Below are 16,727 nucleotides of genomic sequence, written 5' to 3'. Positions count from 1 at the left end.
CTTGCCAGTTTCCCACACCAAGATGGGCTCTCCGGCGCTCCGGCTGCAGCTGGAGCTCAGCAACAGCCGTTTCCCTTTTATTAAGTTAACAAATAAATGCCCTGCTGGAAAGCAGGCAGGCTCCATTGATTCACACCTCCCCCGGGACCCATCACTTTGCTGCATTTTAATATATATTAGGCAAGAAAGAGACATGCATTCCCCAGTTTGGCTAGACTGGGGAACATGGAGCAAGGCCCCAGCAAAGAGAAGGCCTGGGGAGGTGGGGCTGCCCCAGTGCTCAGTGCCTGGGCTGCTGAGGGCTGTAAAGCAAACCCCCTGGGCAGAGTTATTCCTGGAGAGGAGTAATCTCAGTTGCTACTTGCTACCAGACATAATGGACAGTGTGCAGGCAGTGCTGGTCAAGTGCTGTGCTCCCGGTGGCATCTCTGGCCTGTCCCTTGCAAAGCAGTGGAGTTGTCTGGGAGATGGATGAGACCCTTCTGTGGGCTGGGCTCATCAGTGGGTGCCCAAGCCCGAGTGCTGTTTGGAGATACCTGGTGACACAAATCACACCACAGTGGCCAACTCTCCCCTTGGTTAGACCCCGGGCTGCTGCACTGACCTGGACATGCTCTTATGCCTCTGCCCCATACCAAGCTGGGAGAGTGAGCCAAGAAGCCCCCTGGGCTTCCTGCCTGCTGCCCCAGCATCTGCCCAAGTCCTCCTTGGCTGCAAGGAGGAGAAATAGGCTCCAGCAGAGACGTAAGGATGTTGGGTCTAGCTGCTGAGATCCATGAGACCCCTCCAGAGCTTGGTACTACTCTCAACATGACTGATTGAGGCATGAGCACTTGGGAGCAGGGACAGACCTCCCTGTGCATAGGGACTAGAGGCTGCCTCATGATTCCCTGCCAGCTCTGGTTCAATGTGGTCTCACATTTGCAGCTCCCCTCCGCAGGCAGGGCTAGGCACAGGCTGTGCAGGCAGGGTGGCTGAAGAAGGAGGGGACAAGGGGGATCCATGGAGTGACACAGCAGGAACACTTTAATGACCCGTCCAACTCTTGCAAGACCCTGCTGGCACAGCATTGTCCTGTCCTGCACCAGCATCCTGGACACCCAGCCCCAAAATCCTCCTGCAGCTGGACAGAGCCCACCAGGACCCCAGGCAGAGGGGGAGCAGTGTGGCATTGCTCCAGTAACCCCCTGCAAGCTTCTGAAGGGACCGTGTGTGCTGGTGGATCACAGGCGAGTGGCAGCAATGGTCTTTCGGGAAGTGGCTGCTGTGAGCCCTGGGGAGCTGGCTGGTGATGTGGCTGAGGTGTCCTCGGGGGCAGAGCCAGTTTTGGTACCCTGAAGTGTTTCTCTTCCCTTTAACAGCTCCACAGCTGCTTTCTCCACTTCATCCACCTCCAGTTGGCTGCTGGCTGCCATCTCGTCCCTTGTCACTGCTATGAAGGTTGGGTCATGGGCCAGAGCTGTGAGGCCCCCAGAGATCAGAGCCTGCAGCAGAGGATGGAAACAGAGCCTGATGTGTTCTCAGCCTGTAGAAATGTCCCTGGCTGCACACAGCCCACCCTCACCTCATGTCCCTGCTGCCCTCTGTGCTGGCACATACCTGCTGCTCACCTCCATAGCTAAGCTGTGCTCCTTCAACCTCCCAACCTGGCATGAGCATGGTGCCCCTGCCAGCTCCTTTCATCCCTGCCTTTCCCCCTGCCCCTGCCTTACCTCCTGAATGAGGAAGGTGATGGCTGGGGTGGAGGATGCACTCGGGTCTCTGCTTTCACCCTGCTGGTGCTCTGAGCTGGATGCTCTTCCCATCACTGTGTCATCCTCTCCGGGCTGCTGGGTGAGAGGAGCAAAGAGCTGCAGCCTGGGCTTGGGCAAAGCCCGTGGGAGATCTCTCTCATGTTCATGGGGGGGCTGTAGGTATTGTCCCCAGCCTGGACACATGCTCCCACACCAGGCAAGGGCAGCCAGGACAGTGTGGGAGCAAACCTGATGCACCCCCTTTTTTTCCTTGGCTCTGGAGCAGCCAAGAGATGCTGCTTCAAGATGTCCCTGCTTGGATGAGCACGCGGTGGTGGGAGCCCAGCTCCTTCCCAATGCTAATGAGAAAGGAAAGCTCCAGCAAAGCTGGTTTCATGGTGGAGAGTCTTAGAGAGCAGCTCCTCCCCAGCATGGCCGTGACAGCCTTTCCCAGGAGGGGGATGTTTGTCCACGTCCCCATTGCTGTCTCTGGATATACATTGTCCTCTTTACCTCTTGGGAGAGAAAGTGCAGGCCTGATGATGGGTGACTCCCAGAGGTGGCCTCTCCTCGCCTCCTGCTCGGCCTCTGCTGCAGCTTTTCCATGGGTGAGGGGTGGTTGCAGCCTGGGAGAGGGAAAGAATGGGATGACAGATGGGCACAAGAACAAGGACACCACTGCCACCCAGAGCTGGGAATGCAGTAACTAAGGGGTTTAGGAGTTTAGGACCAACTGAAGCCCCAGCACCTGCCCACTGCCCTGTGCTGGCTTCTCATGGCTGGGAAGGAGAAGTCCCTGTTTATGGAAACGAAGCCAATCTTGTGGCCCTGCTGCCCAGAGGTGGCCAGTCCTCCCCCAGCCCAAGCACTGGCTCCATGCTCCATCACCCCGGAGGGTGGGAAGGTGGAAGGAGGGTCTCATGGAGGTCCCCAGACAGGTCTTGCTGTGCTTGGGCCTCTCAGCTAAGCTCCAAGTTGTTGGGGTCTGCATCCCTTCCTCCTGCCATCATCCTCTTCCCCCTACCCTGGCCCTTGGACTGGTCCAGATCCCCCAGAAGAGGAACAATGCTGAAACTCACCCCACACTCGATGCTTGGGTGCTGCTGGCACTGTCCTCCTCAGTACCTCATCCTCGTACTCCATCCTGGCAAGGGAAGCAAGTGGGTCAGCCTGAGCAGGGACCACGTACCGAGCCCAGCTTCACCCTGGGGTGCAGCTCTCCCCACCTTCTCCACCCCAGGAAATGCAGTTGTGGGGGCATCTGGGACAGTAGAACAACCCTTGTGCCTTGTACCTGTGCCCAGGCTGGTGGCCCCTACCTGGGCTTTGGCACTCAGAGCTTGGTGGGGATCATTTCTGTGATCCCTGGAGCCCTGCTGCCCACCTGGATCCTCATGGCACCAACATGGAGTGATGGGAAGGACAAGGGCACATAGGAAGTCACACATACTGATGTGCAGCACTACACACCAGCCCTGGAGCTACCCTGCGTGTTCTGGGGACACCTCTGGGTGTGCCAGGCTGGGGTACAGGAACAAGCAAAGGGTGCCTGCTCTTCCTGTCCCCTTGCCTGGATGCTGGCTGACACCTCAAGGGCTGTGAGCACAAAGCTGCTGTGCCCACGGAGCCACTTCCACAGCCAGCACTTAATTCCTCCCCCAGTCTGCAACCCAGAAACTGCTCCAGACCTCACCCATTCATGAAGAACCCTGGGCAAGACCAACACTGAGCACAGCCCCTCTGGGAACTGCCAGGCACAGCCCAGCTCTGCGCACACGAGGCTCCCCAGCCCTTACCCCTCCAGCCTGTTGTTTCTGTTGGCATTGTTGACATTGGTGTTGCCTTCCTGAGGGAAGTCATCGAGGAACACAGGGGAATCGAGGTCCTCGCTGCCCACCTCGGTGAACTGCAGGGGCCTCTGGCTGGCCACGTGTGGCTGCAGGGGGCTGCTGGGCTCCAGGAAGCTGTCGACTTGGCCAAACAAGCCACCAGTCCTCTGCAAGCAACAGGGAGGGCATCAGGAGAGGCCTGGAGCTCTGGGGCCATTCCCATGGGAGGAGACATCTGGGAATGCCTGTGGGAACAGCAGCCTCTTTGCTCATCTTTCTGCTTGGGACTTGCAGAGTGCACAGTTTCCAAAGCCTCAGAGAGGCACTGAGGGGTGATGGTTATCAGCAGCACTGGGATGAGAGCCAGCCCTGTGCATGACAAATCCTGCCACCTCTGGGGGACAGCCAGAGCCAGTGGCACCTCTGGACAGAAGAAGGTGCAACACCACAGCTGCCCAGCCTGTCCCAAAGGCTTCCAGGGAATGGGAAGTGAAACTGTTCCTGCTCTGGTGCTGATGACACCTGAGGTGTCCTGCATTGGCCTGTGAGAAGGTGTGAACGAGACCCTCCACACCATGAGTAAACATTCAGCACAGCCCTGCAGGGTCCTTTTAGAGAGGGGAAACTGAGTCAGGGAACAGGTTGCCCAGGATGAATCAACCAAGACGTCCTGATGTTCAGGGAGAGGGAAGTGCAGATCCATCCTTGTAGTCCACGCTGACTTACATGGTGAGACTCACCTCTGTGGACTGTCCTCCAGCTGCTGGTAGCTCTGCTGACCCACCACCACCACATCCAAAAAGGGGGTTGGATAGGACCTGAGGGCAGTACTCACCCTGTATATCCCTTCCTCCATGGCGGCCTCCACCATTGCTCTTTCCAGCTCCTCTTCAGCAGTCAGGTCCCCAGAAATGGCCCGACGGATTTCAGGAGCAGCTTCTTCTTCAATGCTCCTCAGCCCAGCCTGGTGGGGACAAGAAGGCATGGCTGGATGTAGCCTGGCCCCACCAGCCCTCTCATTTTGGGCTTTGGAGAGGGAAACATGACGGAGCATGCTCACCTGGTAAGCCATGGTCTCCTACCAGCGACAGCCATTGGTGGCCCTGCAACTGCCTGGCTCTGTGCTTGGTGAAACAGCTTCCAGGCTAATGCTGTCCCACAGAAGGGTGTGCTATGAGCAGCCTGATGAAGGGTTGCACTTGTGGTGCCCAAGGGGTAGCTGTGGCTTTGTCCCTGATCTGGAGATACCTGATCTGGGGCCTGGCTCTTTTCCTTGCCTTGCACTTTTGTTTTTTTATCTCTACAAGTGATTTCCTCCCTGTAAGGTCAGGAGAAGTTGGGGACATCCCATCCCACCATGACAGCATCCTTCAGAGCTGCTGTGCAGGCTTCTCTGACTGCAGTGGTCCTGGTCAACCCCTCTCCACCTGATGCAGCACCAGGCAATGAGACATAGTATAGAAAGCACCAGGCACATAGGACTATCCATGACACTGCTCAGATGGGGAAAGGGAGAAGGTCCTGGATGGAATGGAGAAGAGTAGGCGGAGAAGGGCCTGGATGAGCAGCATTCAGCCCAGACATTGGTCTGTGGTGGGGCCTTCCAGGTCTTGGTACAGCATCAGACCCTGCTGAGCCCTCTCTCTGGCCAAAGTCAGCAGGGCAGGGGGTCAAAATCTCCTTCGATTGTGGAGTCACGTGCACCCTGGAGACTCAGGTAACCCTCCGTGCTCATGGCCAGTTCAGCACTGGTTCACATGGGGCCACCTCATTTCCAGAGGTCCTTGTCTGTTTATTCCAGCTCTTATAAGTCACCCTGGACTTTCCTGAACTGGGGGAAGCCTCTTCCCTGGGGGGAAGCTTTCCCAGAGCTCCTTTTCACACCCTGCCTGCCCCCAGGAAGGGTGTCACCCCTACACCACCACCTTAATGCTACCAACCTGGATCTCCACAGGGTTCTTCTTGGGCCGGTACCCATAATACTCCTCCTGGTGCTTCATGAACTTCCTGAAATGCTCTTGGATGAGGAAAGTAGCATAGAATTTGCCCACTGTCACCTCATCATCTGGAGGGGAGGAAACCAACATGAGGATACTGCCTATCACAAGGCCCTGACTTGTCAGAGCAGCTAAGACCCCAGCCACGTGCCGTTCTGCCCCTCTGGGAAGTACCACCAGCAGACACACCTCCAATAGGTGGGATGACCTGGTCCAAGAGCTTCATACTGGTTCGCTTCCAGATCTTTTTGATAATGGCTCTGAGCTCCTCGTTGGCCTGCTCAAAGTTACCTGTGAGAAAAGAGCAGATCATTCCCAGGGGAACATGAACAGGAGTGAAGACAAAGGATGGGAAAACCTGGCCAGACTCCTCCAGGGTGTGACAGCTACTCTCCAGCCTCCCCACCCAACACGAATTAGCTTTGTAAGAATAAGGCTTTGGTATTAGCAGAAAGACTTTAGCTGTAGAGTCACACCTGGCCTGGTGTGGAACATCAGTGTCACCGTCTCTGTTCTGGTGATCAAGAAGAGATTTCAACCTCCCCTTTGGTGCTTACACAGGGTTTACCATTCCCGTTCACCTGCAATCCATCTGTCCCCATGTGTGCTCTGGGATCTCATGTGCTCCTTCCAGAGCTGCAATCACTGTGCTGGAGGCCACATTCCCCACCCCAGATATGGGGAAACATGCCACCCCATGCCATGCTGCTGGAGGACTCCAACCCCACCAGTGCCCAACCTCACCTCCTGCCAGAGCTGCCAGCCCAGCCACAGAGCCGCTCATGTAGCTGCCTAACCCACAGGGATGGAAACAAGCTGTTGTGGCATCTTCCCAAATCAGGGCTTTGAGAACCACGCTGCTGGCAAGGAAGGGGGTGAAAACAACTCATCCCCAGCAGAGCTAAATTCAGGAATTCATAAATTTCAATCTGAGATTCTAAATACATGGAGAAATGCACAACTGGATGGGTGGTGCTATGCCAGGGGCAGGGGGAGGTCAGACTACACACAGTAACTGTGGCAGGGACAGGAACGGGGTCAGAACTGCTCCTGAGCTGTGGAATTGGTTCACTCTTCTGGGCTGCAACTAGTAATATCCTCCAAGCCTTGTCTGAGCAGCCCCATGCATGCGCCCACGGTCTCTAGTCCAGTGAGATAATGAACATGAAGCCAAGGGTTGCACCAGAGGTCTAAGCCCCATGGGTAAGTGCTCCAAGATCCCCAAATGGAGCGGGGAATGATGTGTAACCAGCACCTTGCAGCACCAGGAGAGGGTCCCCCCCGATCAGGCTGGAGAGGCAGAGAGGAGCATCACTTACCTTCTGTCTTGATCTTGAGGGCTGTCCTCACCAGTGCAAAGAGGGTTGCATTGAAGGTGACAGTGCCATCGCTGTTGAGGGGCATGTTCATGCACACCAGACGCTGCGCAGCAAACCAACAACTGTGACCCCAAGCAGCAGAGCACGAGGCTGGCAGGTCCCTGCAGACACACAGCCTGGCCTGGCCACAGGGCAGCCACGCTACCCGGGAAAGGCTCTTCATGGGGCACCGAGCTGCTGGCCAAGGAGCCCTCCCAGCTCTACCCCCCTGCCCAGTGGGGCTCTGCACCACTGACACCACTCAGCCAAACCAGGCGGCTAAACCAGACCAAGCTGAGGGGAGAGTCAGGGCACATCTGTGGAAATAACCCACCGCTGCCACAGGAGGAAATCACAGAATCATTGAATTGTCTAGGTTGGAAAAGACCTTTAAGTTCATTGAGTCTGACCATTTACCCAGCATTGCCAAGGCCACCACTAAACCATGTCACTAAGGGCCTCATCTACACATCTTTTACATACCTTCAGGGATGGTGACTCCACCACTGCCCTGAGCATCCTGTTCCAGTGCTAGACAACACTTTCAGTGAAGTTTTCCTACTACCCAGTCTAAACCTCTCCTGGTGCAATCTGAGGCTGTTTCCTCGCATCCTGTCATTGCTACTGAAAAGAGACTGGCCCCCACCTCACTACAATCTCCTTTCAGGTAGTTGTAGAGTGATAAGGTCTCCCCTGAGCCTCCTTTTCCAACAATCAGCCAGCAAGAGACCAGCATTGCTCTCAGGGAGCTGGGAGTCATTCTGCATGGTGCTCCACCACCCAAACAGCACCCCAGTCTGTTGTGAGGGACCTGAGGATCCCTCCTGGTTTACAGCAGTGCCTGAGGCCCTGTCCATGTGGGTTACACTTGAAACTCACACAGGCTCTGGATTTGTGCAGAATGAGCTGGCAAAAGGGAACTCATGGCTCCTACAGAGCCAGTGTTTCCAGTGCTATCAGCCCTTGGAAACAGACTTCCACAGCCCAGCTGACATGGCTGGGTACTGAGGCCCAGCACTGTCCTCCTGTACCAGATGGAGGACAAGCATGGCTTGGGAGTCCCCTTGCACTGAGGGCTCCGGGTTGGGCAGAGACCAGCCCACTGAAATGACCCTCACTGTGGGAGTGAACACAGGCAAGTCCTTATCTTCAGGAGCCTGAAGCACGTCAGCTCCACGCCTGTTAACAGCACCTCTCCTTGCCCCCAGAATACACTCCTCCATTCAACACGAGAGGTCAGAGCACGTGTATAGACCATGGCACTGGGAAGCTGGCTGGTTTGGCACCCTCAGCTCCCTGCGGAGGATGCAGACAGGTTGGGGAAGGTGCCCCTGTGCCCTCACACCCCACCACCCCCTTGGCTCTTACCTTACACGCTACACGGTGTGGACAGAACTTCCCAAAGCCCAGGGGAGGCTGGATACGTCTCAGCAGAGTCACTACGTCCAAGTGTTTGATTCTGCCCCTGCAGAGGCAACACACTGCATCAGCAATGTGGTGGCAGGCACAGGGACAGTGGTTCAGGCAGGGGCTGATGGGTTCAATCCCTGTGGCCTGGTCCATGCTCCTGCAGTGGGCAAATCCCTGCAGTTCCCTTAGCTCCTATTGTAGGAATCCCTACACTTCCCCATGGCACCTGACAGCAGATAAAGGTGTGCAGTGGCATGGGAAGAGTTTGCAGCGTCACCAGGGCTGAATGAAGAGAAGACTGGAAGCCTTGTGTCTCCAAACATCCTGATGGCTTGTATCAGCCCTGGAATATGCTGGCAAGTCCACACCCAGCTCTGAGATGGTGGGATGTAACTGTTGGAGTGTCACAGCTCACACTGCCATGTGTGTCCCAGGGCATCCCACCCCAGGAGATCCCCTCCATCCCCTGTCACTTACTTGGCCTCGGGGTCGTACTCAGCCCAGATCCGTTTGAACTCATCCAGGTGATGGGGCCCAAGAATGGACCAGTCACGTGTGAGGTAGTCGAAGTTGTCCATGATGACGGCCACGAAGAGGTTGATGATCTGAGGGATGTGAAGGATGCAGGTTAGGACAAGGCCAAGCACTCAGCAGGTCCTTGGGCAGAGCCATGGGAAAACACAGACAGAAATGTTTGGGAGAAGGGGTTTGGGATCCCCTGGAGCCAGGGGGTGCTGTGGGTCACCACAGGCAGGGATGGGCCTCCCTCCCAAGGAGATAAAGGCTGCAGCAGGCATAGGGCACATCTTCCCTCTCTGCCCTTGCAAGAGCCAGCACAGACACATGTGGATGGCAGCACATGGGGGTTGTGGGAAGAAAGTAATGGGAGATCTTGGGTTCCAGAGGAGTGTGGTGCCAGGTTTACAGCATGGCTGGGAGATGGGCTGGGGATGATCTGCTCAGGCTAGACACAACGAAGTTCTTCCCTGTGAGGGTGCTGAGGTGCTGGCACAGGGTGCCCAGAGAAGCTGTGGCTGCCCCATCCCTGGCAGTGTTCAAGGCCAGGTTGGACACAGGGGCTTGGAGCAACCTGCTCTAGTGGAAGGTGTCCCTGCCCGGGGCAGGGGGTGAGCTTTAAGGTCCTTTCCAACCCAAACTATTCCATGATTCTATGATGCTCCTAGGAAGAGGATGCTGTGGGCTCAGCCCAATGAAATGCAAAGTTAACTCAACACCAGGGGCTGATTGGGGCCAGGATGGGGGTGTGGAAAGGAGCCCCATAGGAGGTCACATACCAGGAAGGCACAGAGCATGTAGAAGCTGATGAAGTAGAAGTAGGCAAAGCCGGTGCCGCAGGTGTACTCCTCGCCCTCGTTGAAGTCTGACTCAGGGTCACAGAGCTTGCCATAGCTGCAGTCCAGCAGGATCTCCTGCCAGGCCTCACCAGTGGCACACCTGAGCAGAGGGGACGTGTGCTGGTCTCTGCCGGCCCTGGGCAGGAGCTGGGCACACAGGGTGGGCTGTGGCCATCTCAGCACAGAGGGGAACAGGGAACCACTGGGAAAGGAGCAGTGAGGATTCTGGGCTTGCTGTGCTGCTGGGGGGAGTCTGCTTTTAGAAGCTCCAGAGTGAAGTGTTTGGAGTCAAGGAAAGCCTTGGGCTGAGCTCTTACTTCCTTCTGAGTTTCCTCACAATTCACAAATAGGACAAGGGGTGGCTGGTTTAAACTTAAGCAGGGGAAGTTCAGGTTAGATCTAAGGAAGAAGTTCTTTACTATGGGGTGGTGAGGCCCTGGCACAGATTGCCCAGAGAAGCGGTAAATGCTCCATCCCTGGCCGTGTTCAAGGCCAGCTTGGACAGAGCTTTGGGTGACATGGTCTAGTGTGAGGCGCCCCTGCCCATGGCAGTGGGGTGGAACTGGATGATCTTAACGTCCTTTCCAACCCAACCCATTCTGTGATTCTATGAATTAAAATTCAGCCTGAGAAGGAAGCATTCAGAATAGAAACCCTAAAGTGCCCTTCTCCTGCAGTTCAGCCACGCCAGGCAAACCAAGAGCCACTCCTGAAATGCTGCAAGAGATTTTTCTGTAGGGCAAGAAAGAAGTCAGCTGTGGCCATGCTGGTCTCCCTCACTCCGAGCAGGCGGGCTCCCATGCTGGCTCTGTGCCTGGCTCCCTTCTGGAGCTGCTCGCTCACCAAGGCAAGACTGACCTGAAAAGCAGCAGAACAGCCTGTGGGAAGGTTTGGAAGTTGTTGTTCCGGTTGATCTGGGTCCCGTCCACCATGGCAATCTTCCCAAACATCTGTAAATCACACCATCAGGTCCCCAGTACCCTTTCTCAGGCATTGACCACCCTCCAGAGTAGCCCTGAGCTCCTCTTCCTCCTGGTTGCTAGGCTTTGGGTATGACCAAGAGAGACTGAGACCAGGGTCTGGGCGCTCTGGGGCTCCTTGGACATTCCTGCCTATGCTGAAAATGCCCCTGTCTGTGCTGCACCTCAACTTGGCCAAGGAGGCAAAGTCTTATGAACCAGATACAAGAACTGGTGACTCTGTCCAGGTTGTGCCCTGACTCCAGAAGTGCCATTTGCTCAGTTGCCCTAGTTGCAGCCTGGGGATGGGAGGAGGCTGCTGGGGCTGTAAGAATCCTTGGACACCAGGGTGAAATGGTCCGATTCTGTATGAAGTCCCAGGGGGTGTGTGGCAGAGGATCTAATCCCTCTCCATCCCACCTCCCCAGATGCCATCAGGCTCAGGGCATCTGTTCAACAGCAAATCCCACCCCTGTGCTCTCACCTGCATCCCAATCACAGCATAGATGAAAAAAAGCATCACAATCAGCAGGGCTACATAGGGCAGAGCCTGTAACAACAGGACCATAGCTCACATGAGACTCCAGCCCACAACAAGACAACCCAGGGACAGGAGGTAGGGTCTGGAGCTACTGCATGAGGCCAGAATCCAGGCCTCTATGTGGGGAGGGAACAGCTTACTTGCTGCTTGTTCCTCTAACCACCCTCCCACCAGTCCCATTCTCCAGTTCTCATGCATAGGAGGCTTATGCCAGAACCCAAAGGAGAACCATGCCTCTGCAGCTGGGATGGAAACTGAGCACAACCTAGGGATGCCCAGGGCTGAGGGAGCTGCCCAGGCTCAGGGGCTGTGTGCTGAGATGCTGCAGCTTACCCTGGGGCTACCCACTGGGTGCAGAGCCCAGCCTTGATGGGACAAAGGCTGATGGGCCCAGGCAGACCCTGCCTGCTTGCTCTGACACATGGTGGTGTCAGGGAGATCCCCTGCATCTTCCCACCCCTACAGACCATGTTCTTCTACAGAGGGCAAGCCCCTGGTCCACTCTGAAGCTGGACTCAGTGCTCCTGCCAGCACTGGAGCTTTGCTCCTCTGCCTGGTGAGGACAGACAGCTCACCCAGTTAGCGTGTGGATCACAGAGCCTGCTGCCAGCCCTGGGCATGTGCTTGTCTGGGAGGGGAGCACTGTTCCTCTCATACCTGAAAGGACTTGATGAAGGTCCAGAGGAGGGTCCTGACACCTTCCCCTCGGCTCAGCAGCTTCACCAGCCGCATCACGCGGAACAGACGGAAGAAAGTGATGGAGACGCGGGAGTCGTCGTCGGAGGCCTGCATGCAGAGCACAACACCGGGAGGGCAGCGGGTGCTGAGGCCTCCAGGCAGACAAGGAGGGGTCCAGGTCCTGGAGGAAGGTTACAAGGTTCCCCCAGGCACCAGCCCTTGTCTGCATGGAGGACCAGACTTGAAAGGGGATGCGCCGGCACTTTCCCACCAGCCTTCCCAAAGAGTTCATCTCCCCAGCCCCATGGTCTCACATCTCCACCCTTGGGCTGCTCCAGACGCCTGGTTATGGGTACGAGAACAACCCCCTTAGTTAGAGGGATGGAACACTGCAGGGAGGAAGGCATGCTGGAATGCAGGCTGGGAGAGCTGTGCTGTTCACCATGCACCAGACAGGACAAGTTCCCTTCAGGCTCTCACCCAGCATGTGCCACATGGGATGCTCCCACCTCAGGTTCTATTTGTAAGGTGAGCTGTAGGTGAGGCACCAGGCACACGAAGGGTTAATAATGGGTTTTTATGCACAGAAAGGTTGGTTTGACAATGTCCCAGCTGGGCTTTCATGGTCCAAAGGAGCAATTGAAGGCAAGGTGGCTTTGAAGGGGTGCTGCCAAGTGTCACCTCTACCTGCAGTGATGGAGGGGCGAAAAGACATGTCCCAGGGATGGGGACAACTGAGCTCCTGGGCTCAAAGGGCCAGGTTTGGTCTTGGACCACCTGGGACACTGAAGGCTTGGTTACCTGCTCCCTTGGTTGCCCCAGCATGGCACAGCCTCAGCTCCAGCCTCTGCCACCAGGAACAATGAGCAGACCTTCCTGGTCTCTGCCAGGCACTGTCCATCCTGACTCCATCACTGTTTGGGATGCCTCTCTCCCTGCCCCCTCAGCTGCCTCTGGATTCCCCCTCACTCCCATCATCCAGTCCACTCATTCCCAGCTATTTCAAGGCAACAAAACCCAGCTGTGAACATCCCAGCAGCTCCCTGTTCCCCAGTCTGGCATTTCTGAGTTCCCAGGACTGCACTGGAAAACACCATCTCCTCTCCCCGCCCCTCTTTCTTTTGCCTTTTGCTCTCCTAGCGCCTAGCACAGAGGTCAGGAACATCTCATCAGCTCCAGTGCACCATGTCCTCAGAGCCCAGTGCAGGCCAGCTTTCCCTCTGCAGTCACCAGCACCATGGTCTTCAACCCTTGGGAAGAGGCTCCAGCACATGGCACCTTGCTGCCAGCCCCTCCCCAAGCTTCTATGGGCCAGCCCAAGGTACCCCCATCCCGCTGGTGGTCTCAGCCCCCAGCACATCAGGCCAGCAGCTGTGGGACACAGCCAGCTCCTGGGGAAGGCACTGTGCAATAGCCACCCCTCTAACCATTTATCCAGCTGACAGTGTCAGGGGCTGCATTCATGCAGGTAAATCCCTTCAGGCCTTACACAGACAGGGGAATGGTCAAAGAAACCAAGGCCAAGTGTCCTACCCTCAGCAGCCATAGACACCTCGTTTAGATGCTCCATTCAGGTCAGGTACCACAGTGCTGGGAGGTGGGATGCTGCTGGGCCAGCAGATAGAGCCAGGAGGGCTGGGGAAGAGCCTGGCACATCTCGGGATGGGAAGGAGTGTGTGTGGGGGGTGCTTCGTCCCAAGTCCCTCTCAGAAAGGGGACATCTACACCCTAGAGAGAGCAGCTGGGTCTGGTGTGTCTTAATGACATGCAGGACACATGCAAACAGCAGTCACAGGCATGTTGGCAGGGCCATGGGCAGTGAGGTGGAGAGGGGCACACCACAAGCACATGCAGCTGATATTTACAGTGCCATCGCAGCCTCCACCGAGGCAGTACAATCCACCACTGGATGCAAGAACAGTCTGTCAAGAGAACAAGAGAGTCAGCAGGAGAAATGGTGCAGAAATGAGAGGGAGGAAGGGATGAGTGGTCGCAGAAGAAGAAGATGACACACAAAGAGAAGAGTGGGATGGAAACTGGAGACAAGGGGAAGAACATAGGGGAAGGGCAGGCAGAGACCCACCATCACTCAGGCTCACAGACAAGGTGACTTTTGAAGGACAGAGGCTGTGGATGGATGCGAGGGAAACACAGTGATCACAAAGGACTTACACACTTCTGTACCTCACTGCATGTCCCTTGCTGTGACATACACATCACAGGGGCAGGGGGGTATGGGCCAGGAAATATGGGCCAAATCTCAGGGCTGTGTAATTTTGCTTCCTCAGGTCAGGCCCAAGGATGCTGCAGGTGGAATACGGAGGCAAGCTAACCAGCTCAAGTGATTGCAGGAGGCTTTGGGTAGATTGGGAGGGTTGGCCCTCGCAAAAGGGCTGAGCTTCCAGGGCAGGCACGGCAGGAGTGACCCAGGCACATGGACAGTGCCAGCTCCCTACACTTTAGAGCCTGGGGTAGCACTGCCAGAGGGGCCCCCATCCCTACCTACCTCCTGCCTCAGATCCCTCAATAGCCCTGGGCTTTGGGGGAACTCGATGATCATGGTGGACTTGGCAGTCCTGGGTTAAAGGTTGGGCTTGATGATCTTAAAGGTCTTTTCCAATCTGGTTGATTCTATGATTCTGCGACTGAAGAGCTGTGAGGACCTGGCTGTGGTGGCCAGCAGAGAACTCCTGACAGCACAGCTCTCCCCACCACTTCACCCTGGCAGCCACACACAGAGAGACATGAGGGAGGAGAAAAGAGGTAGAATGGAACGACATGAGCGGACAGACTTTGCAAACCAGAGTGCATGCCCAAGTGCCACCATGCTGCAAGGTGTTGCCCACCACTCCTGCAGCAGCTGGGCGAGCTATGATGGGTGCAAGGGTTGCAAACAGACCCAACTTGCACTCACCTCTCAGCATGGAGGAGGACTTACCAGTAAGGAAGGTTTCCCCCCTGCCTCCTAATCCCCCTACATATCACCAGATGGCTGGGAAAACCTGGTGATGCTGGGAGAGATATGGGCTGGATGGAGAAGAAAGCACATGGAGGAAAGGTGAGGCTGCCACGAGGAGCTCTGCTCTCAGGAGGGGGCATAGAGGGTTACTGGGGCACGAGACCTGCCAGAGCAGATCTGCCTGTGACAGAGGCCCCTGAAGAGCTTGGGAGACTGGGAGGGAGACCAGTGTTCCCAGTGACCCCAGCACCCAGACCTGGGGGAGACCAGGGAAGCTCAGGCCATATAGGACCATTCTTGAGATCTTGCCCAGCCTTCCTGCACAGCCCTGCCACTGCCAGAGGTGTGCAAGTGCCTGGTCAGTCCCTGCCAGCCCAGCCAGGGCACTGGGCTCCTCTGGGTGCCTTTGACCTATGTCCCTGGGCATCCCCACAGGCCCTTGACCAAGCACAGCAGCACTTTGGCATCTGCCAACTGACCTGGTCTCTTGTTCCACAGGGACTGAACATCTTTGCCCAGTGCAGGGCCTAAAACACCCTTTGAACTTAGTTGTTGAGTGACAACAGGATGGTGAAGGAGGTAGCTCACCAGGAAATTATACCCTACAGACAATGGGAAACCAGGTCACAGGTGCTGGGGGACCAACGGTGGGGTCCTGGAGGACCTGGTGACAGATAGGAGCTGCTGGCACTGGCATGAGATCTGGGAGCTCATCAAGGCTGAGAAGCCCAGAGGCTGAAGGACAGCGGTATCAGCGTGCAGGGCTGTGCAGAGAGGAACATGTTGCTGTCACAGGGAGGAAAGCGAATAGTTTTGCTCATCCCAGCTCTGTGAGGCCTGGACCACCCTCCAGAGAAGAAGGTGGCTGCCACCAAGGGCCCCTAAACACCCTTTCCTCCTCAGCACAGAGAACGGCTGCAGGTCACCCTGCACAGGGGTGGCAGTGGCAGCAGCTCTGCCAGGCACAGCCCTGTTTCTGCAAGGAGACAGCATGCAAAGTCACTAGAGAGGGTTAATCTAGAACCTACCCCGTCCTACAGCTGCTTCTAGGGTTACCATCACATCTGCTAAATACAGCCCATGACCTCCTGGTGCAGAGGGCCATTTTCAGTGCCAGACATGGGGGGTGGATGTCCCAGTGCTATGAAAGGCAGTGGCACAGTGGCTGCCCAGCACTGCTCTGAAAATGCTCCCAGCAGAGCCCTTCCCATATAGCCACTGCCTGCAGCCACCCAGCCACGCAGGTTATATGGTGTAGAGCTCTGGAAAAGTGCCTGAAGTACACACATGCACACATACCCAGCCAGGATGTGTACATGGATGGATCCCTGTATAAAGAGACACACACAAAGCAAACGCCTTGCAATTTGATGTGCCTGACCCTCTCCTGGCATGGGACAGCAGTGTCCCGTGGGTGCAGGGAGCTGGGGGAACCCTTTTTCCTGCTGTTTGTGGTCCAGTCCTGAGTGAGTAGACTGTTTTCCACAGGATCTCAGAGGACAGGAGCACTCGCCACAGGGCAAAGCTTCAGGTGGGTGCTGGCAGCGGTGCTGCAGGAGCAGGAGCAGCCCAACACTTACGTCAATCTCGTTGAGGATGACATCAATGATGCTGCCAATCACTATGAGGAAGTCAAAGACGTTCCAGGGGTCCCCAAAGTAGCCCTGTCAGGGAAGAGCCAGAGGAGAAGAGTGAATATCCAAGGGTTAAATCAAGGAGGAGAGAGACGCTGGAGCCCAGAAGGAGGAGTACCAAAAGGATCATCGGTTACCTCTGGCACCTCAGGGAGAGCCAGAAGAAGGGATGGTGGTCAGACCTTGTACCCACTATTCAGTTGTTTGGACCTATCTCACAGTAGTAGGAGATGAGGAGGGTCAGATCAAGGTGGTGACACCAGTGACCCTGAAG

General features: G+C 56.2%; 1 protein-coding gene across 1 annotated transcript in view; it reads right to left on the bottom strand.

Moving 5' to 3' along the window:
* Nucleotides 1-1,223: 1,223 nt before the first annotated feature.
* CACNA1S (calcium channel, voltage-dependent, L type, alpha 1S subunit) overlaps nucleotides 1,224-16,727 on the bottom strand; it is a gene marked incomplete at its 5' end in the record, with an annotated part of 36,844 nt that continues 21,340 nt past the window's right edge. The window contains 17 exons of the mRNA XM_010024450.1: nucleotides 1,224-1,484; nucleotides 1,713-1,829; nucleotides 2,247-2,359; nucleotides 2,813-2,877; nucleotides 3,530-3,729; nucleotides 4,398-4,526; nucleotides 5,503-5,627; nucleotides 5,749-5,850; nucleotides 6,879-6,981; nucleotides 8,286-8,382; nucleotides 8,805-8,932; nucleotides 9,623-9,782; nucleotides 10,541-10,632; nucleotides 11,126-11,191; nucleotides 11,840-11,968; nucleotides 13,726-13,782; nucleotides 16,400-16,483. Of these exons, the coding sequence (XP_010022752.1) occupies nucleotides 1,224-1,484; nucleotides 1,713-1,829; nucleotides 2,247-2,359; nucleotides 2,813-2,877; nucleotides 3,530-3,729; nucleotides 4,398-4,526; nucleotides 5,503-5,627; nucleotides 5,749-5,850; nucleotides 6,879-6,981; nucleotides 8,286-8,382; nucleotides 8,805-8,932; nucleotides 9,623-9,782; nucleotides 10,541-10,632; nucleotides 11,126-11,191; nucleotides 11,840-11,968; nucleotides 13,726-13,782; nucleotides 16,400-16,483 (2,028 nt within the window). The remainder of the gene's footprint in view (nucleotides 1,485-1,712; nucleotides 1,830-2,246; nucleotides 2,360-2,812; nucleotides 2,878-3,529; nucleotides 3,730-4,397; nucleotides 4,527-5,502; nucleotides 5,628-5,748; nucleotides 5,851-6,878; nucleotides 6,982-8,285; nucleotides 8,383-8,804; nucleotides 8,933-9,622; nucleotides 9,783-10,540; nucleotides 10,633-11,125; nucleotides 11,192-11,839; nucleotides 11,969-13,725; nucleotides 13,783-16,399; nucleotides 16,484-16,727) is intronic.

This window comes from Nestor notabilis, unplaced genomic scaffold (assembly GCF_000696875.1).
Source record: "Nestor notabilis isolate BGI_N333 unplaced genomic scaffold, ASM69687v1 scaffold9891, whole genome shotgun sequence".
NCBI classification, from domain to species: domain Eukaryota; kingdom Metazoa; phylum Chordata; class Aves; order Psittaciformes; family Psittacidae; genus Nestor; species Nestor notabilis.
This window is presented reverse-complemented; position numbering and strand designations above follow the sequence as displayed.